Source organism: Papaver somniferum, chromosome 5 (genome assembly GCF_003573695.1).
Source record: "Papaver somniferum cultivar HN1 chromosome 5, ASM357369v1, whole genome shotgun sequence".
Classification (NCBI taxonomy): Eukaryota; Viridiplantae; Streptophyta; class Magnoliopsida; order Ranunculales; family Papaveraceae; genus Papaver; species Papaver somniferum.
Genome location: NC_039362.1, coordinates 61,813,146 through 61,840,240, shown reverse-complemented (window position 1 = coordinate 61,840,240; position 27,095 = coordinate 61,813,146). Strand labels below are relative to the sequence as shown.

General features: G+C 34.7%; 1 protein-coding gene and 1 pseudogene across 1 annotated transcript; both read right to left on the bottom strand.

Annotated features, from left to right (window-relative positions):
• Positions 1-2,075: 2,075 nt before the first annotated feature.
• LOC113279111 lies at positions 2,076-3,967 on the bottom strand (annotated as a pseudogene).
• Positions 3,968-20,400: 16,433 nt separating this feature from the next.
• LOC113279110 lies at positions 20,401-22,369 on the bottom strand. The gene is made up of 6 exons (XM_026527820.1): positions 22,186-22,369; positions 21,835-22,059; positions 21,461-21,585; positions 21,132-21,377; positions 20,837-21,007; positions 20,401-20,760 (listed from the first exon to the last, which is right to left on the bottom strand). Exons 1-6 carry the CDS (start codon positions 22,367-22,369, stop codon positions 20,401-20,403), a joined length of 1,311 nt encoding a protein of 436 aa, XP_026383605.1.
• Between the last annotated feature and the right edge of the window lie 4,726 nt (positions 22,370-27,095).

Sequence of the window (27,095 nt, the reverse complement as noted above, 5' to 3'; positions counted from 1 at the left end):
CTTCTAATATCCTTAGTCGTCCAGACCTTGACGACTACATCTGAAGAGTTCCTGAGTTTTGGTCGTCAGGACTAAACTATATATGGACAGTTCATGGATTTCAGTCATGACAGTTCGGGTCAATTGGTGATTTGGTTTCCATGGTTGATTGTTACTTCAAGAAGCACAACTTAAGCATGAAAATAGAGAACATAAAATTTCTTATGGTTACGCACTGGGCAAATTTTTTTCTTTATTTTGCATATCAAAAGACTATCTGCATATTTTTAAATTGTTCAGAGAATGACATGCCACCCAAAGGATTACAACATAGCAAATCTAATTGGTATTTTTTCCTCTTATAAACTCGTGGTGAATCTATTTCAACTGGTTTTGGTGGTCTCGTGGATCTTCGAGCTCTCCTTTGTTCGATATCTTCGTTTTCACCATTTTGTCGGTTGCTCTCTCCTTGACTTGATACTGTTTGAGATAGACCATCATTGATCTCTCCGAATTCGGATTGTGGCTCATTTATATGGTAATTTTGAAGCTTTCATACCACATCTGCATCAATGTTCCGGCATAGTGCAATGTCGATGATTTGCTTAATGCGTTGCGCCTAATAACAATAGAGGGAGACTCTGGGGTAACGATTTTTAACGGTTATATAACTGCAGGTGCCACCTTCCCAGATAAAAAAATATTTGTTTGCAACAGTTCAAGATAAGCAGCAGCATGTTTATGATCTTCCTAAACATCAAAATATTCACATTCTAACCATACACCACAGAGTTGAGAACCTAGTTGTGGTGAAAATGATATTAGAGGTTAGTGAATGATACTTAAACAGAGAAATGTTTCAAATCAGAAACCCTTAAATCCTACATAATTTCGATGCCACATTTAACAGGAAAAAAAATCTCATTGAGGCAATTCAACAAACACTACAAATACGCAATAATCTGTCTATAAACTAGATAAAACATGCAATAACTTTTGAACACAAACTTAATCTGAAATCAAACAACTGATAAACCAAATGGATAGTCTAAAATCAATAGACAAAAATCACCCAACATGAGTTTTCATTAAAAACGAAACAAGAACATCAATGAAGCTTACTTATGTTTGGAAGAGACACTAGCATACAATAGACCGCTATGGAATCGACATGTATAGAGTACCAATCAATCTTAATTTGAGGATAACAAATTAAGAATTTGAGATAATAATTGAATTTTAGAATCGTTAATTAGGTTTGGTTTAATTTTACCTTTTTTTTTTATTTTGGTTTTGCTTGAATGTTCCCTACTTTTTTTGGGGCCATTTATTTGATTAGGCCGACCGAGCGAAGCGAGGGAAGACTTAGACTCTATATATGGTGACTTTGTGTCAATGTGAATCATGAATTTTTTTTTTTCCAATTTGACACAAAAAGATTGGATTTGGTGTTTGTAACCAAAAAAATTCAATCAACAATGAAAGGACTAATTTGTCCCTCCTCTTTAGTCCAATCATAATAGTTCCTTAGATATCCTATTTTGTTAAGGGTATAATTGGTAACCAAATTTTAATATAACATATCTAAAAATCCGTTCCTTAGAATTTTACAAATTTTATCTCGTTGGAATGGTACTAAAAAAATCTACGCAATGAGTACAAACAACAATATCAAATTTAGGGTTTTTACGAAAAAATTGAAGGTGTTTATCAATTTTAGGCACAATTTTCGAAAATTAAATGTATATCCATTATGCAAACCACCACAAAAGATACATAGTATTTTATGTAGCCATTGGTTTATGCATCGACTTATTTTCCGTTGCAAATAATAAAACGATGTACTCCCTCTGTTTCAAGAAAAGTGATACTTTCACTTTAGGCACAATTTTTGGAAATTGAATGCATACCCATTATGCAAACCACCACAAAGGACGCATAACACATTATGCAACCATATTTTGGTTTATGCATCGGAAAAATGATACTTTCATCATGTGTCCAGCAAAAATGATACTTTCGCGCCGATTTCTTCGGTCGGTTGTCCCACCGTGGCAGCGGTCATCTAATATTAAGTCAAAAATCAGAAGAAAAAATCAAACAAAATATGAAAGTAATGATCGGTGGGAGAATTGGATTACGGAGTTTCTCAATTCTGTACATGAAATTTGACCATTTTCTGCAGCAGATTTAGCTCTTGAGAGTGATCTGCTGATAGATAAGGCCTACACACAAATGAACATAATCGTGCACATTACCGACAATTTGAATATGCGAACCATTTTGATTCCGGATTTGATTTTGAACATTATGAGTATTCTTACTTGCTGCAAGTTTCACGACGGAATCAGAAGAACAAAGAGAAAATGATTAAGTATGTCAAGACTAACCTTTTCCCGCTCATCAGGCGAGAGTTTCACATTGCGCGAGCTCATCGCGAGGCCATCAGCATCACGTATTATGTCACAACCAACTATTTCAATAGAAAAGTCGAGGTCCCGTACCTGAGAGGAATTGGTTAAACAAGTGAAGCAACCGAATACGCTTATACACTCATATAGAAAATATTTAATTTCTCACATTAGGTGAGTATGTTGTTTTATAGGATTCCCATATGAAACGAAAGTGTTTCCTGCAAAGTTGTTTAATTTTACAAAAAGAATTATTACATCTTCATCTCTTGAAAATAAGGTAAAGCACAATTTTGATCTTGTGATCCATATATAATTTATTTAGAACATGTATAATCATATATACTGGCAGAAAAACAGTGATCACTAAGAAAATAACCTGAAACGTAACATAGTTAAAATAAGTAAGTGAGAAGAAGAAAGACAAACCATCCGACAAATAATTCGCCATTGCTGATAATCTTTCTTGCCAAAGACAGCAACATCAGGCTCAACTATATTGAACAACTTAGTAACAATAGTAGCAACACCTCTGAAAAAATAGGCCTACTTTTTCCGCACATTCCCTTCTCCAACCTCTCAACTCTCACCCACGTTTCGTGCCCTAATTTCCCTTCTCCGCCAATACAAGAATCCACTCCTTTATCTTTCTCTTCTTTATTAGTATAACTATCAATGAATTCTCCATAATCGTACAGATTTTGAGGGTGGAATACAACATCAACTCCACCACCAGGGATCGACTTAAGCTTCTGAATATCACCATGAAAATCAGAAGGATATGTTGTAAGATCTTCAGAAGGGGCAAATTGAGATGGGTTGACATAGATTGAGACAACAATGACTTGTGCTTGCTTTTGCGCTTCTTTGATAAGGGAAAGGTGACCTTCATGAAGGTAACCCATTGTAGGTACTAAACCTATTGTTTTGCCTTGAACTCTCATGGATCTTGACCATTTTCTCATTACCTCCTTGTCTGTAATTATCTCTATCTCTTTCTCTACCATGGCCTTCTCTGCTTCTTTCTTTGTTCACTACTGAAAATCTTCGCTTGTGCACTTACAATACCTGAAAAACAAATAAAACCCTAACTGATCAACATAGATTAATTCATTAAAAGGATTCTTCCTGAACTCACAATAATCATTCATTCAAACAAGAAAAGGAAAAACCACCTCATGCATAAAGAAAATAGAAACTCATAATCAATATTAACCCTGACCAACATAAAAGTCTATAACTAAAGGTCTCACTCAATCTATAGCTAAAGGTCTCCAAACTTCAAAAGATAAAATAGAAATCAGAACCCATATTAAAATGTTAAATGTTAGTCCATCAAATGTTCAAAAAAAGAAATTACAATAACGTATGAAAACTAAGCATAAAAATTGACCAAATGTCAAAGAGAATTAGATCTGAATACACTAAAAACTGCGCATTGATCAAAGTTCCTGTTGGCTGACCATGAAAATTATTGCTTGGAATGTCCAACGGTGTGGAATCCCTTTCACACAAAATCACCTAAATTAATTAATAAGTAAGGATAGATCAGAAATCATCTTCTTATCTGAAACTAAATCTAAAAGACACGTAGTGAAAAGTATCCTTAATGACTTCCCTGATACTCATATAGTTGATCCAATTGGAGCAGCAGGAGGGCTAGCTATAGGATGGGTTGATGGATTCTCATTTGAAATTGTGCAGTGGAATCTAAACATGATAAATATCATAGTTCAAACCAATACAAACTCTATTCCTTGGCTTCTAACTTGCTTCTATGGTAGTCCTTATCCATCTAACAAAAATGAAGCATGGGACTTCATCTCTGAAATATCTAATCAGGTCAATAGAAATTCTATGCCTTGGATTTTACTTGGTGATCTCAACATGATTTTTAGTCAGGAAGACAAACTAGGAGGATTACCCTTCAAAAAGTCTGATAGTGACTATTACCAAAATATTCTAAATTTAGCAGGTCTCCATGATATTGGCTTCAAAGGTTTGATTATACTTGGAACAATCACAGGGAATCTACAACTAACATTCAAGAGAGGCTAGATAGGGCAGTTGCTAATCTAGAATGGAGTGATAAGTTCCAAAATGCAGAATTATCTCATCTTGTAGCAGTAGGATCTGATCATTGTCCTATTGCTCTAAATTTAGACACTACATTTACTAAAGCCCTTCACATTTTTGAATTTTATGATACCTGGCAAAAGGATATCTCTTGTGTTCAAACCATTAGAGAGTCATGGAACCATGTAATCAATGGAGATCCTACAACTTCTCTAATCTTGAACCTCAAGAATGTACAAACTAATTTAGATTCCCGGAGAAAACATGTTTTTGGCTTACCCTCTAAACAAATTAAACAATTACTTTCCCAAATAGATAATCTTAACAAAGTTAACTTTATTTATCAAAAGGAAAACAAAATTAAAGAAAAACTTTCCCAATTAGAAAGCTTATATGCAACTCAAGAAGCCATAGCTAAACAACAATCTAGAGACAACTTAGTTCAGTTAGGTGAGAAAAATACTAAATTTTTCCACACTAAAACCCTGAAAAGAAGAAAATGGAACACTATTGAGTGTCTTAAAAGGAAGGACAATGTGCTTTCCTTTAAGAGAGAAGAAATTCAGGAGTCCTTAATAGACTATTTCTCCTCTCTTTTTTCTTCCCCTTCTCCTCCTCCTGATCCCAATCCTCTTATTTTCCAAAATATAAGCCCTTGTATTAATTCTGACATGAACTCTACTCTTAACTTTGTCCCCTCAGTTGAGGAGATATGGAAAGTTATAAAGAAATTAAAACCCAATAAGTCCCCTGGCCCAGATGGCTTCCCAATTAGTTTTTTCAAACTTAACTGGGAAACTGTGGGTGATCAAGTTGTTTCTTCTATTCAAGAATTCTTTGAAACTGGTACTTTAAATCCATAACTAAATAAAACTTTCCTCTTCTTAATCCCTAAATCTAGACACCCTAAGCATCCTAGTGGCTTCAGACCAATAGGTCTTTGTAACACTATTTACAAAATAATAGCCAAAATTCTATCAAACAGAATGAAACCCTTTCTAAACTCCTTAATTTCCCAATTTCAAGCATCCTTCTTATCAAAAAGACAAATCTCTGACAATATAATCATTGCTCAAGAGATAATTCACTCTTTTAAAAAGAAGAAGGACAAGCATGCTGGAATGGGTATTAAGATTGACATGTCAAAGGCATTTGATAGAATAGACTGGAACTTCTTAATGTCCTCTATGAAAGCATTTGGTTTCGATGATAACTTTTGTAATCTCATCTACCAATGTATTTCTACTTCTTCTATTGTTGTTTTGCTAAATGGAAGCCCAGAGGAATATTTTAGACCTTCCAGGGGACTTAGACAAGGATATCCCCTGTCTCCATACTTATTCATCATTTGTATGGAAATCTTTTCCAGAATGCTGCTAGAAGGAGAAGAGAAGAAGCTAATCAATGCTGTCAAAATAACCCCAAAGAACAGTCCAATTTCTCATATTTTCTTTGCAGATGACTGCCTGTTGTTTATTAGAGCTTACTTGAAGGAATGCCACAATATTATGTCTATTATAGACTCTTTTGGCAAAGCCTCGGGACAACTTATAAACTTTGAGAAATCTGGAATCTTCTTTAGTAAAAAAGTGCAACCTAAACATCAAAAAATGATAAGTAAAATTCTAAAAATAAAAAAATTAATCCTCTTGACTCTTACTTAGGAACACCTATGTTTATCACTAAAGCAAAAATTAAATTGTTTGAAGACTTAGTTGCAAAGATGGAAACTAAAATAAAAATCTGGATGGGCAAATTACTTGTTCTCAATAAAGCAACTCTGACTAGTATGGCTAGCTACCAAATGACTGCTTCATCTTACCCAAAAAAATTACTAATAAAAAAGATGCACTCCAAAGAGATTTCTGGTGGGGTAAAGAAACTAACTATAAAATTACTAATAAAAACCTACCACTAGTTCTTGGATCTGGAGATGTATTTTAAAGGTATAACATTAGTTGAACATAATAGCATATGAGAAATAGGGGATGGTAAAAAAAACTAGTATTTGGGATAACAATTGGATCCCTAATCTGGAAAACAATCTTAGTAACTGGAAATCAACAACTAACAACCATTTAACACTTGTGGAAGATCTTATGGATCCCATCACAAAGAAGTGGAATAATACTCTAATTTTAGGAATGTTCCCCAATCATATATCTGAAAATATTATAAATACTAGAATAACAAAAGGTAAACAGGATACTTTGAGGTGGCTTCTTACTAAATCTGGGAATTTCTCTGTTAAATCTATGTATAACAAACTAAATGAGAAGACCATGAACCACTACAATCTAGGACAACCAGACTCTTTCTGGAAAAAATTATGGAACCTAGATATATCTGACAGAATAAAAAATTTCGCATGGAAATGCTTATAAAACGCTTTATCAACGAACCAAAAATTGTCTAAATTTATGGAGGATGTACATCCTCAATGCTCCTTTGGCTGCCCGGATGAGGAATCAATAAAACACCTCTTAATTTTTTGTCCCTATGCTCAAGAGATCTGGGCATCTGAACTAAATCATGTGATTGCTTGCTTTCCGAATACTATCTCTTTCTTAGATATCTGTAAACATTGGATGGAAAATCCTAATCAAACTATTTCTTTAGAGCTCATATTAACCAAAGCATGGTTTATATGGAAAGAACGATGTAATAGAGTTTTCAAAAAAACTCATTATCTAGCTCTCAATTAAGTTTAGAAATCCAAAGACATTTAGACTTTTGGAATACACATTCTAAGCCTCTGAAAAAAATTAAAAAACAAGTTCCTGATTCTTGGATTGCTCCTAATAAAAATCAATGGAAAATTAATATTGATGCAACATGGATCTCAAAGACTATGCCTGCAGGATTTTCTTTAATCTTACGAAATGATGCAGGTGAATTCCAACAATGTAATGCAGGGTCAGTCTCAGCTACTTCCCCTGAAGAAGCGGAAGCAATAGCTCTACAACAGGGAGCAAAATGGGAAATGGAATTGGGACTATCGAATTTTTTGGTGGAAGGTGACTGCAAATGTCTAATGGACTACCTCAATGGAAAAAAGTCAGAGATTGAATGGTGAAACCAGTCCAGAATGGAAGAAGTCGAGAATGATTTTAGTTTGTATCAGTCTTTTTTGGGTTTTAGTTATGTTCCAAGAGCTGCAAATAGTGTAGCAGACCTCTTAGCAAAAGAGGCAAAAGCTTTTAGACAAACTTCGAATTGGAGTAGAACTCCACCTTCTTGTATTACAAATGCTCTTGAAGTAGATAAATCTAATGTTAGGATGAACTCAGTCATGCCTACATTGGATAAATCTACTTTCTGTGATGTAAGGGTTTCTAACTCCCTAAGTTAGTTCTTTTTGATGCACTTAACTTACAAAAAAAAAAAAAAAAATCAAAGTTCCTGTTGGAAATATTGACAACAATTGAAAAAATACTTAGCTCGAACCAATGGTTGATTTCGGATGCAGACGCAAATTGTCGCAGAATAATAGAGGCACGTATGATATACGTTGTCCTAAAGAAAATATTCGCCGGCTATTCCTCTTGTAGAGAGATGCTATAGCCCTATCGACGAGATGCCTCCAGGATACAACTATCATTAGCGTTCCTCATTGTAGAATACAAGAGAACACCCTTAGAACTAGGCATCAATGATTAACAAAACTTAAAACAGAGAAAACTGGGTAGTAATTGTTTACAGAAAACAAAGGAGCAGAAGAAGAGACGTTTCTCTGTTGTGTGTAAATGAGCTGAAAACTCCTCACTTATATAGTGTTCAAGAAAAATTTGGACGTTAGAAATAATGGAATAAGATTCCCATGCGTATGACAAAAGAGGGACAGAGATTCTCACTTTGTCAAAAAAACAGTCACTAAGAAAACTGTGTAAAAGAAAAGGCTGTAAAGCTGCTGACTAGAAGACTGTGTAAAGTGAAAGTTTTTGTCTGTCCAAGAGAAGCATACGAACAGAAAACAGTGTATGCTTTTGTCAGTCAACAAAGAAACACGCGTGGCAGACAAATCAGTCAACAAAGAAGCACGCGTGTCAGACACATAAAACAAGAGGATATTCTTTTACATGTATGGAAACCCATAAGAAAAAAAAACCGTAAGAAAACTTTCAGCAAAAATATAGGATCTAGTGAACCCACACCCGAACCCGACCCGCCCGCCCGGACGGACGACGGCGTGCGTGCTTCGGTGTGAAGCACCGCGCTTACGAGAAAGGCAACCTTGCCCTAATCTAGGTCTTCTCCCTCACACAAAAGTTTGTTGACCCAAAGGGCCATGCCCTTTAGCCAATTGTATGGTATTTAAGTCTAAAACACTTTAGATTTTAGTCTATGTGGGACTATTGTTTTATCTATTCAAAAGAAAAAAGAAACTGGTGGGAAATAGGTCTAGGGATCAAGTCATAGTCCATGCATATTTGGTTTTAAAACAAAACCCGTTTTTTTCTAACAGTTCCATCTAATTCTAAACAAGTTCATAACGAGACATTATCAAAACTACATGATCCCTATCAATGGATGACGATAATATTCAGCACCACATCCAACAAATAGCTAATGAAAAAATAAGCAACTTCTAGATTCCCAATTAACTAACCCCAAAGACTAATCACCATTCCATTGATCAATAACTTGCGCTTGTGAAAAACTTATTCTATGGCTTGTCCTAGATTCAATCAATTACTTAATCTTGTTTATATTTGGCAGAATGATTGATTTCTAACCCAGAATTTTCATTTTTCCCCCTCATCCTATCATTCTATACGATTTATTCAATTACCAATGTCCAATGGATTTAAATTGATCAATCCCTTACCACTAACATGTGACCTTCAATAGAAGAAGCTGAAAGGTGATGAACATCAAAAAAAGAAACACTACTAATTCATACCTGGAGCAGGAGAAGGGTTCAGAGAAGACGATTAACCTTAATTCCTGATCAGAACTTCGATGGGGAAAAATGGTTTCTGAACCTTATCCTCTTTTGATCTTCTTAGTCCAGGGAGAAATTGAGTGCGATAAATTGGTTCTGGTTTTAGAGCGCCAAAAATCCACCCCTAATTTAGCTAATTTAGTGGGCCCGCTGCGAGTCCAAATCTGTTCACACTTCACTAACGAGTGTATATTTCACATATTCTTCTGATTGGTTGATTATTTAACTAAAGTTGTCAATATAAGGTACATGGTCTTCAATAGGTGGTTTGAGTATTTTGTAAGTGTATATGATATAACTAATAGGGGTAGGATCCGTTGACATGGTTATATTGACATAATCTTCACATTTTAACGCCATTTTTTCTACTGAGCCCAACCGGCAATGAATTTGAAGCTAATTTTTTTGTGACATGTTCCTCATATAAAACTCTACATTCCTACCAAAAATGAGAGTATTCCGAAATACGAAACTTCACCATCCACAAATTTTAATTTCAACCAGTAATCTTCAACGGCTGATATTCAAAATCGTAGATGGTGGCTTTATACATCTCAGAATGCTCTCATTTTTGGTTGGAATGTAGAAACTTACAAGAAGATCATGTCATCAAAAAATTAGCTTGAAATTCATTTGCGGTTGGACTCAGTAAAAAAAATGGCGCTAAAATGTGAAGAAAAAAGGGAAAAAACCTAGCTAATGTCGGCGTTCACACAAATGTCACTACTGGTGAAAAGAAGAACAAAAAATGTAGTTAATGGAGGCATTCGTATACGTGTCACTACTATTTTGAATGACTAGTATGAACACATGTAAAATGCAATGCTTGCATTGAATTCTTTTTAACACCACAAATTGAAGAAATAAAATCTTTGAATTAATAAGGAATATTTAATTTTTGGTTTTGTAAATGTTGTATAGATAGCTCAAATAGCTTTCCAATTATATAATTTTACAAAAATACGAATATACGATATTTATTTTGAAAGATATGAGCATGATCATTTAGATTAGTTGATTTGTTTTTAAAACAATGATTTTTGTATGTTAGGTTTACCTAATACAGACATTTCCAGTATTCCACTTCCATAATGATCAACTAATCTTAAAGTTTTCCTCTAAAAAAATTCCGAACGACTTTGCAAAAACTATTATGATAAGCGAATAAATATTGTATTATACAAATATCTTGCCATTTTTAACTTTGGGAAGTGATGAATAACTTTGGGATTAAGAATGTACTTAGGATCAAAACAATCTTTGCAACGGGAAAGAGCTATATAAACGATCTTATTTCTTGATCCAACTATAACCGGTTTAAAAATACGAAAAACCAAAGGTGATTCTATTTTTTTCTCATACTAATTTCATATTCATCATCCAATTAAAAGTGGTCAAATAAAACGATTCGGTATCTTCTGAAGCGGTTGTACCTCCTAAATAACCTTGCTTTACTTTACATTTTTGTATATAACTTGATCCTTCGATAAACGATTTTCACAATTCGACATACACATTTTACTCCCAAAACATCATGAATTGAAAGTTGAAAAAAAAATAGTTGTCAAGTCTAAATTGAAGAGTACTTCATTTGTTGAATGATATTTTTGCGACTCTATATCTCTTGACAGGATCTTCCATGTCTACTCTTCAACATCAGTTTGCGCAAAAAAAAAAAAAACTAGTTAACGTAGGCATTCAAATAAATGTCATTACCAATGAAAAGAAGGAAGAAACTCTAGTTCATGGAGGCGTTCAAATAAAATCCACTACTGCTTAAATTGACCAGTGTGAACACATGTGCACATGTATGCTTGCATTGAATTTTTTGAACACCACAAATTGAAAACAATGAAATCTTTTTGTGATACCCGCCGTTCTTTTTTTAACCCGGATTTTGGTTTTGAAATGTGGCCTATTTAATATAAAAATAATTACCTTTTATAATATTAGTGTTGGTATTTAAAAGTTTTGTTAGAATTCACTTATGGAAATGAAATAAATAAGAATTAAAATAAAGAAGAATTAAATTTAGAAGATTGTAACGGTATAAAATAAATGCATGGAAATGGAAATGAAATGAAATTTATTATGGTCCATGCGCTTCAAAAGTTGCTTGGCAATACTTACTCATTTTGAAACGTTTGCATTACGTGTCTGCATGGGAAATCAATTAATTTATTCTTGACTTGAGGTATATATGGGTATAAATGAGAAGAGGAAGAGGGGGCGGCGAAAGAGTCTTCTTGGATTGTTTTGTTTTTTAGAAGCATAAGGTCGTCTTCTTTCTATGGATCCTTCTGTTTTGACAAGAAACAAATAGGTAGTTGATGTGGATTTGTTGGCGTCTAGATAGAAGTCTCCATCACTGCCAGGTAGGAGAATATGTTTCTTTTCATTGCATTAAATATTGGTTTTCTAGTAGATCTATGATAAGGGATTTATAAAAGCTTATCTTTTTTCAAGGAACATGAAATTGTGAATCAAGTTATATCCGTATTGTGTCATGGAAGGTGATTAACTAGTTGTCTTAGGAAAATTAATTAGGAGTGTTGGATAACGAAAATTGACTGTATGGTTGGGATGTAGAGAAATGTTGTTACTGATTGAGTTTGCAATGGGTTAAATGTGCACGTGCCGAGGATACACGGATAGGTGGGGAACGATCCAAGGATACTCGTGCAAAGGTTGATGGCGGCGCCCGTGCCGAGGATACACGGTTAAGCGGGGTACGGACCGAGGATACCCGTACATTTAAGAGGATTGCATGTATTTCTTGGAAATGTATGAAGACAGTTGCAAAGATTCGGAAGATGAACTACGGCATGCTTGATCCCTCATTATATATATCAGACCTACCCAGTGAAGAAGAATATGTTTTCTATAAAATCAAGATCTAACGGTATCATGGAAGCAATTCAAATCAAAGAAAAGACTAAGAAGAAGAAGCAAACAATATCCATCAAACCTACTCGATAGGGGATCATCATAAGGTGGAATCTAGTTACCCATGTTCTATCGCCAGGATCCTCAAAGACATTAGTCATTCAGTTTCAATAACAAATGATGGTGTACGAGATGTGCATGTCACATTTATGCAGTAAGGTTCAGAATTTCTGGACGAAATTCTTTTTAAGGTGTTAATAGTGTAAAACCTGGTATTTTTGGTATTGAATTTCGAGACGAAATTCATTTTAAGGTGTTAATAGTGTAATACCTTGTATTTTTAGTTATTGAATCTCGGGACGATTTTTTTTAAGGAGTTAATAGTGTAACACCCCATAATTTTCTTAATATGATTTTGAGGCATAAAACCCATCCAAAATATTTTGTTTGGATTATAATTTGAAACTTAATTTATAAAAAGTAAATATTTAGTTTTAATTATATTTATGGTTATCAAAATAAAATACAGTAATACAGATGAATTTTAATTGTGGTGAATGTGTGCATTGTGTGGTGTGTGTATATATATATATCTTTGCTAAAATATATTATGTGTTTGAGGCACATGTAGTTTAATAGTGTATGTGTTTATTTAATAGTGTGTCCCTTATCAAAACTTGAATGGTAAATAATGATTAACTAGGGTTTTTATTAGCAAATACGTGTATAGGAAGAAAAAAAGGTAATTTGTGTTACCTCCCCTGCAAGGATTGGTAATTTGCATTACCTCCCCTACAGAAATAAAATTAGCGAAACCTCCTCTCATCAATAATTCCGTCTATTCACGTGATTTTTTGTAGGGGAGGTAATGCAAATTACCAATCTTTACATGGGAGGTAATACAAATATCCAATATTTATTGGGGAGGTAACGCAAATTACCCCAAAAAAAATAAAAACCACGTGTAAGTTAGTGCTGAGTCAGCTAACTTGGAATAAACGGATTTATTGACTAGAGGAGGTTTTGCTAATTTTATTTCTGTAGGGGAGGTAATGCAAATTACCAATTTTTACGTGGGAGGTAACGCAAATTACCAAAATAAAAACCATAAAAGGAGCCGTCACTTTCTTCTTCTCAAACTTTTCTTATCTTTTGTCTCCTAACACAAAAACCCAAGACACTTTTGTAGCCATCACTTTCATCCCTCTCTCCTTCTATTTTTGTATTTTTCATCTTTTGTTGTTTTACAAAAGAGAAAACAAAAAAAGATAAACATCACTTTCACCTTCTCTCTTTCCCTTCTTTTTCTCACTCTCTGATTTTTCTCTATAAAACAATAAAAGAAAATTAAATCCTTTTTTCCTATCACTTTCACTACATTCTTCTATGGTTTTATTTACATTATATAAGAAGGCAAGAATAAAAGCATATAATTTATTATTCTTGAAAAAAGGTGGTGTACTTGCATCAAGGTTTTTGGAAGGCTCCACCTATTTTCCACCCTCACTTTTACTATTTGCCACTCTCATCAAAATTTCTAAAGTAATTCTACTTTTTCCTAAATACCACCTACAGAAGTCAAATTCGATTTGACTATAAATTTCACCACTTCTAATATCCTTAGTCGTCCAGACCTTGACGACTACATCTGAAGAGTTCCTGAGTTTTGGTCGTCAGGACTAAACTATATATGGACAGTTCATGGATTTCAGTCATGACATTTCGGGTCAATTGGTGATTTGGTTTCCATGGTTGATTGTTACTTCAAGAAGCACAACTTAAGCATGAAAATAGAGAACATAAAATTTCTTATGGTTACGCACTGAGCAAATTTTTTTCTTTATTTTGCATATCAAAAGACTATCTGCATATTTTTAAATTGTTCAGAGAATGACATGCCACCCAAAGGATTACAACATTGCAAATCTAATTGGTATTTTTTTCCTCTTATAAACTCGTGGTGAATCTCTTTCAACTGGTTTTGGTGGTCTCGTGGATCTTCGAGCTCTCCTTTGTTCGATATCTTCGTTTTCACCATTTTGTCGGTTGCTCTCTCCTTGACTTGATACTGTTTGAGATAGACCATCATTGATCTCTCCGAATTCGGCTTGTGGCTCGTTTATATGGTAATTTTGAAGCTTTCATACCACATCTGCATCAATGTTCCGGCATAGTGCAATGTCGATGATTTGCTTAATGCGTTGCGCCTAATAACAATAGAGGGAGACTCTGGGGTAACGATTTTTAACGGTTATATAACTGCAGGTGCCACCTTCCCAGATAAAAAAATATTTGTTTGCAACAGTTCAAGATAAGCAGCATCATGTTTATGATCTTCCTACACATCAAAATATTCACATTCTAACCATACACCACAGAGTTGAGAACCTAGTTGTGGTGAAAATGATATTAGAGGTTAGTGAATGATACTTAAACAGAGAAATGTTTCAAATCAGAAACCCTTAAATCCTACATAATTTCGATGCCACATTTAACAGGAAAAAAATCTCATTGAGGCAATTCAACAAACACTACAAATATGCAATAATCTGTCAATAAACTAGATAAAACATGCAATAACTTTTGAACACAAACTTAATCTGAAATCAAACAACTGATAAACCAAATGGATAGTCTAAAATCAATAGACAAAAATCACCCAACATGAGTTTTCACTAAAAACGAAACAAGAACATCAATGAAGCTTACTTATGTTTGGAAGAGACACTAGCATACAATAGACCGCTATGGAATCGACATGTATAGAGTACCAATCAATCTTAATTTGAGGATAACAAATTAAGAATTTGAGATAATAATTGAATTTTAGAATTGTTAATTAGGTTTGGTTTAATTTTACCTCTTTTTTTTATTTTGGTTTTGCTTGAATGTTCCCTACTTTTTTTGGGGCCATTTATTTGATTAGGCCGACCGAGCGAAGCGAGGGAAGACTTAGACTCTATATATGGTGACTTTGTGTCAATATGAATCATGACTTTTTTTTTTCCAATTTGACACAAAAAGATTGGATTTGGTGTTTGTAACCAAAAAAATTCAATCAACAATGAAAGGACTAATTTGTCCCTCCTCTTTAGTCCAATCATAATAGTTCCTTAGATATCCTATTTTGTTAAGGGTATAATTGGTAACCAAATTTTAATATAACATATCTAAAAATCCGTTCCTTAGAATTTTACAAATTTTATCTCGTTGGAATGGTACTAAAAAAATTTACGCAATGAGTACAAACAACAATATCAAATTTAGGGTTTTTACGAAAAAATTGAAGGTGTTTATCAATTTTAGGCACAATTTTCGAAAATTAAATGTATATCCATTATGCAAACCACCACAAAAGATACATAGTATTTTATGTAGCCATTGGTTTATGCATCGACTTATTTTCCGTTGCAAATAATAAAACGATGTACTCCCTCTGTTTCAAGAAAAGTGATACTTTCACTTTAGGCACAATTTTTGGAAATTGAATGCATACCCATTATGCAAACCACCACAAAGGACGCATAACACGTTATGCAGCCATATTTTGGTTTATGCATCAGAAAAATGATACTTTCATCATGTGTCCAGCAAAAATGATACTTTCGCGCCGATTTCTTCGGTCGGTTGTCCCACCGTGGCAGCGGTCATCTAATATTAAGTCAAAAATCAGAAGAAAAAATCAAACAAAATATGAAAGTAATGATCGGTGGGAGAGATGGAGGAGGAGAGCAGGAGAACGGGGGAAGAGATGGAAAAGAAGAACTGCTGCAATTAGGTTTTTTTTTTCTGAGTTTATTAGTTGGGGTGGTTCCATTGTGGCGTGTAAACAAGAATTCAAATGTGTAGCATTTAGGATATATGAAAAAGTATAGGGGTGGCAAATAGGATAAATGGGGGTGGTAATTAATGAGAGTGGCAAATAGGAAAAGTAAGGGTGGCAAATAGGTGTAGCCTTTTGGAAAGCTATTTGAGGTAGGGGGTTTCTATCTAATATCAAAATCAAAACCTATTTTAGCATTAAAATTATACTGATTTCTTTTTAATTTTCACGCTAATAATCATGGTGTTTGTTATAAATTTATTACGTTTTTTTTTGTGTGTAAGCTAATTTTTTATGAGTTTTATGTATTGATTATTGACCATTATTTTTAAATTATTTTAGATTTTTATTTTAACATTTAATCTAGGTAGTGATGTTTTTCTCAATGTGTTTTTATTTAATGCATATTTATTAAGTTTTGTGTTGTGAAAAGGGATTTGATGCATGATGCTACTAGTGAATGAAATTGAGTTTGGGTTTGTGGAAGTGAATTTAATGAGTTGAATGGATCTTACATGGTTTGCTCCCCCCTTTCCTCCCTTTTCCACATATAATGAAGAAACAATAGCCGTAAAAGAAATAATTATGTATCACGGGGATTTGGGTGTCGCGTTTTAAATTTCACCGAGGTGTTCGTTTGTTTAAATTGTGTACTTTTATTATGCTACTTTATAGTTTTATAATTTCAAAAGTAATGTTACATTTCATTTTAGTTTGGATTTTAGTTGTTAAAACGTGTTAGAACGGAAAATCTGGTCCTAAACGAGTGGCGGTCCGGAAATTCAGACTTGATAGCTGGATCAGACCCGACCCACAAGGTCGAATCCGTGTCCACTAGAAGTTCGAAAATTTTGGATGTCACAGGCAACCTGTATGGACAAAGCCTAATGCAATTGCAAGTAGACCCACTAGTGCAGAGGATATATTGAAAAGAAAGAAAAAAGGATAGTTTGTTCAAACCTCAAATTATTCCTAGGAATAACGACTAGTATCGTGCTATCACACGATTGTGCCTGGGATAGAAAAAATGAACTCGCACTCTATAGCCATTAGATGTGTCATTACCGAGATGCATGTATATAGATCCGTATTTTGAGTTATTTTATTCTTTGCAACATTTAATTTATCTTTCAAGCCCATCAAAAATATAACTTTTTTTGATTTAGTCCTCCATCAAAACTGAAAATCATCATCCAAATATATCTGTTACTGAAAATCATCATCCAAAATATATTTGTTGCAGTATTGATGAAAGGTTAGTGTTGATGAAAGGTTAATCATTAGAGGTATTGCAGAAAAGATGAAGCAGTAAAATGTGCACCGTATGAACGGCAGGACCATTGTTGATTTCAACAAATCTCAAATTAGATATTATGGATTCATAGAGAGAAGAAAAACTTCATCTCATAGCATAGTAAATCAGTCATACTTGTGCTAACAGTAAAACTTAACACCATCACTCAATTCCCATTTTATTTATCTAATATCTCATATTCTTTAATCCCAAAGTTTTAATCGTGTTGATTCGTTAATTTAGATGTTAGTATTTACCCATTGAGATGATGCGAGCTTGATAAGCTTTTCTTCATTCATTAACTTCAATTCTTGTTTAACTGTGTTACAACAAAAATTTGTTCTACTTCGTAATACTAGACATCCATGAAAAGAATAGAAGTTTGCTGATCGGATTTAATGATACAAAGACTAGAGATTAAGTACGTTCACAGTTAAAATAAACATCGAGTATAATAAAAAAATCATAAATTCGTATCTTGCGGTACGCTATCTGTAAAAGAGTTATCCAACGGTTGTATAGTGCGAGTTCATTTTTGCTATCACTCGCGCATTCGCGTGATAGCACGACTCTAACGACTATGAACGAAGATAATTTTTAGACCTCGTTTTCCCGACTATAAATAGAAATCAGAACTAAACTTGAAAAAGTTCAATAAAATAATTATATTAATCAAATTCAGTTGTCTCGAATAATAAATTTGCAGACTCTTAACCCTAACCTGCGCAACAAGAAAGCATGAAAACAACCCAAAACCGACTCAAACCCCAATTTGCTATTTTTGGCAAATTTTAGGTTATCTTAAATAATGGAAGTATTCGTTAAATAAAATTATATGCCACAAATGACGACCCAAACGGACTCCTAACGAAGAAGTTACTAAGAAAACAAAAACTTTCCTAAAACGGCAAAAATAACATTTTGAGGCCCTGAACGATGGAATTTGGTTAAAATTCCAAGACCGATTTGGATCCGTCTTGAGCTAAATTACGACACACGGGTTTTTAGCCTCCATATAGACTATAGCTTGCTCATCTGCATCACCTACTTAAATATCCTTAACAATATGTATATATAGTTTAAATTTCTTTCTTTTCACAATCAGAAAGTCAAGACAATAAAGTCAGTGAACCTGAGTGCTTGGACGATCTCAAAAATCAATATCGTGAATACCAATGTTCTGCGGAGCACGTGTCGCGGTTTCAATGGTCGCACACAAGATAACTGTGTAGCCCTTGCTGTACAAAGAAACCTGATTAGCAGAGGATACCTTCGCAGATCTACTTTATCTTGTTCCAAGAAAGGACACCTCGACTATAACACCCCGAGTTCCGGACCAGGGTCAAACCCGTATGGAGATCCGAACTCGAAGGGCTACGGGTCGGAAAGAGACTAAAAGTTTTATTTCTCTATAATTATTTCACTAAGCATAAGAAATTGTTTTCATACAAGAATTTATTTAATTATAAAAAAAAATACATTATTCTCAACAAAATGTTAAAATCAAATTACACATCAAATAACAAAAATAACACGATTAACAATTAATCCATCAAATTTTAAGTTCCACATCCACCATTTAAGAAAATCTGCAAAAAAATGTCAATTGGGGCGAGTTGACGGCGCAATAAGCATACCTTCCCATCCTCTAAAAGATACAGAAAACAATCACGACAAAATGAACGAACAATCATGTGAACACAAACTCACAATATGAAATGACAACAACAACAACATCAGTTTATCAATAAATTCACAGTACTAATATTTTTTAATTAGTATTATTTAGGTTACTTTATTTCATGATTCCACAATATTATAAATTTGCGCGAGTTTCCTCAGTTCGTGCCCTGCCAATCAGCTTATCGGGGTCATTCCGACAAGTTGCACGAGTTTCCTCAGGTCGTGCCCTGTCAATCCGCTTATCGGGGTCATTCCGACAAGTTGCACGAGTTTTCTTGGTTCGTTCCCCACCATTCAAAAATCATTCTTACAATACTAGAAAACCATTACACATAATTATTTGACATACACGCAGTTCTCATGAACATTTCCACAATCAAATCTTAAAAAAACAAAACAAAAAAGAGCATATATTGAGATTTTAATTTCATGCACATCACATAGATTCAATTCATACGAAATATACATTTCACACAATTCAAAATTGGATGTTGAAATCAGTAAAGGAATAAAGGTACCACAAGAGAATGGTGAAGTAAACCTACCTTGATAATTGCTTATCATCTCATAGTTTATACTTCACCAATAAATCAACCATACAACAACATATATTTCTTCCACTCCATAAAACACTCCAAATATTGTTCTCCAAATAATTCACATAAGAAAAATAGAAACTATGTATGAAGGAGTTTATTGTTCTAATGTATATAAGGAAACTAATAAGAACAAGAAGGAGAAGAGAGAAAACAAGATGAGAGAAAAATGGTTCTTTTACTTACCTTCTCTAGTTATATATATACACACACAAACAATACTTAAATCTATATTTAATACTATCATTTAATTAATACTATTCAATTTTCTTATTAATTTCATATTAATGTTATTTAATTTCATATTGAAGTGACGCATTTTCTTCTCTCACAATTTTGCTTACGTTTTTCTATTCCAACTAGATTTTATGCCCGTGCTACGCCCGGGCAGCTCCGCTCGTGCTACGCCATGTTGTAGATAATAAAACTATACAAAGCTATGCAAAGAATCACAAATTGTGTACACTTAACAGAACAAATAGTGTAGCTGTTTTTAAAAACTCATAAAACCATAATAAAAACCATCGTTGCATAACTTAACAAAAACTAATAAAGTACCAAAACCATAATAAAACCATTGTTGCATAACTTAACAAAAACCAAGAAAGTACCGAAATCATAATAAATGTGTCTTTAAAATAAGTAAATCTTAGAAGAAAAGTGTGTTTGATTTTAAGGACCATTCTGGCCTGTTTTTTCCGCGGCTTCTAATTCTGCCAATGCCGCCTCATCTCCAAGTTTTCATTGTCACCATGCTGGGCAGTTTCCAGTCTTTGCGGCATATATTCACCCTTTTGACCATTCTGGCATGCTTTTTCCCCGGCTTCTAATTCTGCCAATGCCGCCTCATCCTCCAAGTTTTCATTGTCACCATGCTGGGCACTTTCCGGCAAGTTCTCCCTTTCCAGTCTCTGCGGCATATATTCACCCTTTTCAGTATCAACATGTTTGCCAGTCTCCGCGGCATCATTGCTTTGTAATCCCTTTTCTGCCAAGTCCGCCAATGCTATGATTTCTTTCATATTTTCATCTCCGTCCATATTAGCAGTTCCGTTGGTTGGTAATGCCTGCAGCCAAATTTAATCCGTTATTTTCTTCCCTTACATCTGATTAGAAATATATTTTGTGTTTGATTATTTTTACCTGCTGCATATTACGGAGTTCATATTTGGCTTCAAGGTCATGATTTATCGGATACAGTTTCCTGACCGAAAAATTACTGTAGCCAAAGGATTTCTCATTCAGGTGCACTTCAAATATAAATGACTTTCCCAGCGTATCCACTATTTCGAGAACAAACTCTGCCATATTTTCCTGTTTTTACAATGTAACTGTTAGATTAAATTTAGTATATGCGATTTACTTAGAACCTAAGAGAGAATGGATTTTATGCCTTCATGTCAATGCTGCTGATTTCCATTAGTTTTGATACTCTTACATTATCGAGTAGTGGTTCTGTCGCTGGTCCCGAAACTATTATGACAGCTGGCGTGGCATTGTCTGTCACCATGAGCTGCAATTTGTATCTTGGAACTGGATTTCTAATTTTTTTCGCGCAATCGTTGCACCATGGATATCCATCTTTCATGAGGTGTGCCTTGGTACATCTTGAACACGCCATGTAGAACCAAGTCGATCGCTCTACGATACGGATCACTGTTGCCTTGATCGTGAAAGTTGTTCCCTGTCATGAATATATATTAATGGTTAGGATATTGTTTTAAATAGATAACCAATTTTTCTTGCAATTATGTATGCATATGTTACATTGTTGGCTGAATCCTGTAGCAGTTGAAGCCCTTCCATTACGATGATTCTGTTTTTGAAAAGTAATGCATCAATGGACTCCATTTCCTTTTTGTTGTTATGAATAACATCCACTTGAGTTGAGTCTGCAAATCTTTTTTATCACTGGGTAGTAATGATATTAGGTTTAACATTGTTTTCATAATTTTATCTATATTCACTTATACTTACTTTGATCTCATTTCATGAACTTGTTGTATGTCCAGATCCACATATACGGAGGTCGACTTTGTTGTCTTGAAGTAATAGTTATCTAAGGAAATTTGTACGTTAGTATAGGAGGTATCCTGAAATAATTATAAATATTTTTTTTTACATGTTTTGGTTTTGGTTACCTGAAAACTTATCCACTATTAGATCGGTTACAATCACCATCACATTTTGACCTTTAGTTATTGTCTTTGAATTATGAACTGGGTTTGCAGTATCTCCCCACAAAGCTATTGTTGTTCGTGCTCCCCTTTCATTTTCTATTGTGATGTCAGTTTTGAGGGCATCTACATCTGATCTTTTTCGAATTATCTCTGGTGCTTTTACACTCCTCAGTTTTCCAATGACACCTTCCAGAAAAACAATACATGACTAATTAATATACATGTTAACTTCCATAGAGATAAATGATCTGGTCCCCTTCCATGACTAATTAATATACATGTTGTAATTTTATGTGTGTATAATAATGTTACCTGTAGTGTAGGTTGTTTTTCCACATCTTTTCTGTAATTGATCCATGTCATCTAGGTCAGTGAAGATGAATCTGTAGGTTGGGATATCCTCAGTTTCTTCAGTTTTCAGTTTCACTTTTGTAAAAGCGTTGAAGTACAACCTTATATCCGAAGGCAGTGGTCTATAACCTTTTGATGATGCCATGATCTTGAAAAATTGTAGTGATATCACGTTCTGGTCTATTAGTTTGTCTCTGTGCATGTCAAACTGGGTCGGTGTGAGCTCGCATAGGATTTGATCTCCCTGATAAATATTGATATGTTAATATGATATTCTCATCCAACAAAGAAGTATATATTAATAAAGTTTATATTTCGATTGTTGTAATTGCTATCAAATAAATCAGTTCTGTAAATGTGAGAGCCAGATTATGATCATGAAAATACATTCAAAAAACTTACAGTTGGATCCATTAAAATCATGTAATGATGGTAAAGATTTCCAGTATTTATATCTTTTTCTTCCCATGTACGCATGATCCTCAGTTTTCCGGAGATTTTAATTTCTCCTGGAGCCATGTGACATAAATCCGGAAGGTGCCGGCTAACTGGTAATAAGTTTCCTGTATAATGACATTAATAGATTAGTATATTTGATAATACATGGACTGGAAGTTTATTCATATGAATAGATATTACTCTGTTTTTGTTTCTTTGGTTTTTTTTTATAGTCCCATCTTCATTTGAACTGACACTTCCTTCATAAAACAAAAACAACAGTGTCAAGTATAGGAATATTTGGAACATTAACATAATAATGTTATGAACTTACTTTTTTTGCTGTTCTCCTGCTTTGACTGTGTGACTGGCATTTAGGAATATTCAGAACATGCCTGTTTTGTGTTTAATCCGTTCTTCAAATCCTATGCCTCTGTCAGTAGAATATCTCTGCCATAGTTCAATTCTTCATGAATAAGGGTATTTTTAGGAATGCCTAATTCAGACATGTCCGGGTATGGAATATCCGAAAACTCATCCTCCGTTAAAGTTCGATTATGTTTCCAGAAAATCTTCTCAATTTCCTATAGTGTATATTTTTGCAAGACTTCATCGGCTAGGGTTCGTGTTGAATCTCCGTAAAACTTTATTTGTTCGTACTTGATGTCTTCTGCTAAAAGATCCCAATTATCATGCCATAGTTTTTTGAGTTCTGTTACTTTGCAGTTCAACAAGATTATAACAAACAATTCACGTAACCTCTTGTTTGCATGTGTTTCTGCTGCTTCCTGAATGGATCTGTGCCATTCACCATCATCTTCCAACAATCCTAGTGCCAAACAGGCGGCTTTGAATGTAAGATGAATCGTTCCACCCACTGTTTTAATATCATCATAGTTTTGGCAGCCTTTTTGCACATTCAATAAAATACACAGGTAGTATTTCTCACCCGCGGTTGGATGCACATAGTAGATACGCCCAATCCTGAAGCCCCTTTGCCTTACTTTCCATGTTTTTTTCGCTTGGTACCATCTCCAATGCTTAGGAAACTCTGCGTATGTCCATCGTCTTGCATATTCATGATCTCTATTAGCTTGCATCCATTGAATGAATTTTGATGCATCCGGATATGCCTTGTCTAGAACATCTCTCAAATCATCGGTATCATTGTGGTACACTAACTGTTCCCCTTCGAGATGTAATGGCAACCTCTCCACACTTGGATTTCGATAATGAATTTCAAAACCAAGTGTCCTCCATATACATTCGCATCCTGATAGGTATCGTCCCTCGATATATGTATTGACCTCGTCCTTACTTGTCTTTTGTATTTCTTCCACAACACCATGGTTGTTTGAATTTTTGTTATTTGCACCCTGGTTGCCTGAATTTTTGTTACCAGGTGGAAATACTGCAACAATTGCAGTTATCATGTCCTTCCCTCTGTGGATGTACTTGAACAAATATTTAATAGTCATACCCCTATAGTTGCAGATTTCCACATTGATGTGTGCATCATACATCATTATGAAGTCTAGATTGTATGGCATAACCCATCCTGCATCTAACTTGATTTCGTCTTTTTCCGGTCCCCAATCTGCCTGACGTCTCTTATAAATTACGAATCCCATATCATCAACATATGTTTTGTTGCTATATTTCTTTGGGAATTTTTTTGCACTTTTTGCCGCGCATACATGGAGAGTCAGGTTTTGCATGTCTGCATGGACCATGGAGCATATACTGGCAGATTGCATCAAATCCATCCTTGTTTTCATTTGGGTTTGGAATCTCCGCAGATATAATTAAATCAATATGTGCTGCGGATCTTGGCTTATCCTCAGGTTGAAGCCACAACAATATATGAGCATGAGGTAAACCTCGTTTTTGAAATTCAACATTATAGAGAGCTGTAATTTAAAACAAAATGTTAACATGTCTCCAAATATATGTAGCTAACGCCATGTATATATATTTATTTGGGAATTAAATGTTCAGTTTCGAAATATACCTCCTTGCACTTCTCCGAAATGCCTGCTTCCAACCAAGTCTGACATTAACTGTTTCAGTTTGATGTGAAATACGCGACTGATCATGTCTGGTCTCTCACTTGGTTTTTGCTCAGGGAACATTTTGATAGCTTCTGCAATTTCCGGCCAATTTGGATTACATGTGAATGTAATAAATAAGTCAGGGGGACCCAACTCTCTGCATAAGGCTATTGCATCTTGGTAATGCTGAATCATATATCTTGGTCCACCTGTGAAAGATGATGGTAAGATTACTCGACCTGTGCTACCGGGTTTAATGTCTCCAGCCCTTACGGCTTCTTTTATGCCGTTGTATAAGTCACAACGTATTTCTTTTTGATGGCCTTTAACCCATTGCAATCTGCTTTGCTCAATTGTAGCATAAGCATCAACCACATACTGCTGGAATAGTCGTCCTCCCCGGAGAAGTGTTCGACCTTCACCTTATCTTTGTTGTAATCTGAATGCATAGTATTCCCTCATAGTTATGTTTTTTCTCTTCTTTCCATTACATATTTCATCGTCGTGCACAATTTTAATTTTCTTATCATATGGAATATCAATATGAAAACCATCTTCACCATAAGGAAATAACAGTGGATACTGCAATGCCATATAACTTGGATGCAACTCGGATATATCTATCAGTAAACCATTTTTTAGCTGAATGACTATGTCCCTTTTTCCATCTGAATCGGGATCATCAACTACAATTCCAGCTATTTCAGATGTAGTTGGAAGATTGTATTGCCTCGCATCCCTTTTTCGTGTACCAATAAGACGGAATTCAACATCGCTTAGTTCATCTGGTCTGTACCTATCCCTCCACATTCTGAATTTTTGGCTTAGCCAGTTGAGTCTGTCCAGCATTGTAACTAAGCCAACAACAGTGTTTTCATTCAATTCCCTTGTGCCTTTCTTTCCATATTCGTCTATGGCCATCATTGAAGATTTAGCGCCTGACTTTCCATCCTGTTTTTCACCTTTTTTCTTCTTGGTAATAGCATTCATCCTATTTTTGACTTCATTTTCAATGTCTATAATGTACAGCTGTAAGAATGCAGGTGGCCTACCATCTAGTGGCAACAAAAACCCCATGAAGTGATGATTAAGCCCATGCATTGTAAACACCCATGGCGCTGAACCATTGTCCTGTTCCTTGGACACTTTGGCACCCTGTGAGGTAAATGCAAACATTGAATTATATGCCCTGATGTTCAGTCTGAAATTTGATGCTTGCGGCCCACCATCTACATATTGCATCATATTTTTCAGAAATTCAGGTGCCTCCTCAAGCAGAGGTAATTTGACAGCTCCTTTCCCACAACAAATGGAAAATTCTGGTGGTTGTTTCTTTTGGATTTTGTTGTCTCTTTCCTCATCCCACATCATTGCTTGACAATGAGGGCATGTTGCAGTTGGCCCTCCAATATAATGCTTCTGGGATGGCATCACTGGTTAACATAGACAATCAGAAAGGATGGTAAGTATATACTGTTTTATTTGAGGTCAACGTATTGTTTAGATCCAATTGAATACACTTACATGTATATGGGAATTCTTCCTCTGATTCATAATCAAGAGGTTGTTCCTCATTATTGTCGCCTTCTTTTCCACCTAATCAATGTCGGAAACATCATCAATTGAAATTAATGAATTATACAGAACTGACAACATCAATTTATGTTAATATAGTTAGTTGAGACATGTCACCATTCATGTAATTGGAGGCGAATGTTTTTGCTTGTTTCCTAGCTCTTTGAGATATGTCCTGGAATGAGACTGGCATGAAACTGCATATGTTAGTAAACACATAGGATCCTAAATAATAAAACTGCATATGAACCTAAATCATGTAAGGTTTATACATGTCCTATTCTTTTTAGAACCTTTCTGCTTGTCTTGACTCCTTATTCTTCTCAGCAACCTTCTCCTGTTTGTCATGCATCTCTGGTCCACTGTTTTACGTGCAGTTTGTTTTTTTGCAGGAATTCTAGGTTTTAAAGCATGCTTGAGCTGATGTTTGCGAGAAATAATTTGATGTTTCCTAAATCGTCTAGCAGTTGTGGGGTTTTCTGGGACATGATTGTGTGTATGGTTTGTTGATTGCCTGATAGTCCTCAAATGGAGATAAAATGGCTTGGTAAGTAGAATGGAAAGCCTTAAGCTTCTGGCAAGTTTATGGTTTCTAGATTGTAGGATTGTTCTCTGAATTGGAAGCATATCATTAGTTGTTTGAAGTCTGGAAAATCTCATCTGCACATAGAACGCCTTGTTCAGTAAACGATAAAAGCCTTTGTCCCCTGGCTAGTTGTTTTTCTTTTCTTTGTATCATCATTATCCCATGAACAAAGCATATCCTAGGGTTTGTTCTTAGGTTTTTTTTTATTTCTTTTTATGTTT

Bases quoted from the DNA above. Each gene is read 5' to 3' on its own strand.
- LOC113279110 (XM_026527820.1), bottom strand. From the start codon at position 22,369: ATGGCATCATCAAAAGGTTATAGACCACTGCCTTCGGATATAAGGTTG. The intron at 21,586-21,834 runs GTAACCAAAACC...AAAGATTTGCAG, and splicing joins AATAGTGGATAAGTTTTCAG to ACTCAACTCAAGTGGATGTT. The intron at 21,008-21,131 runs GTAAGAGTATCA...TTGTAAAAACAG, and splicing joins CAGAACCACTACTCGATAAT to GAAAATATGGCAGAGTTTGT.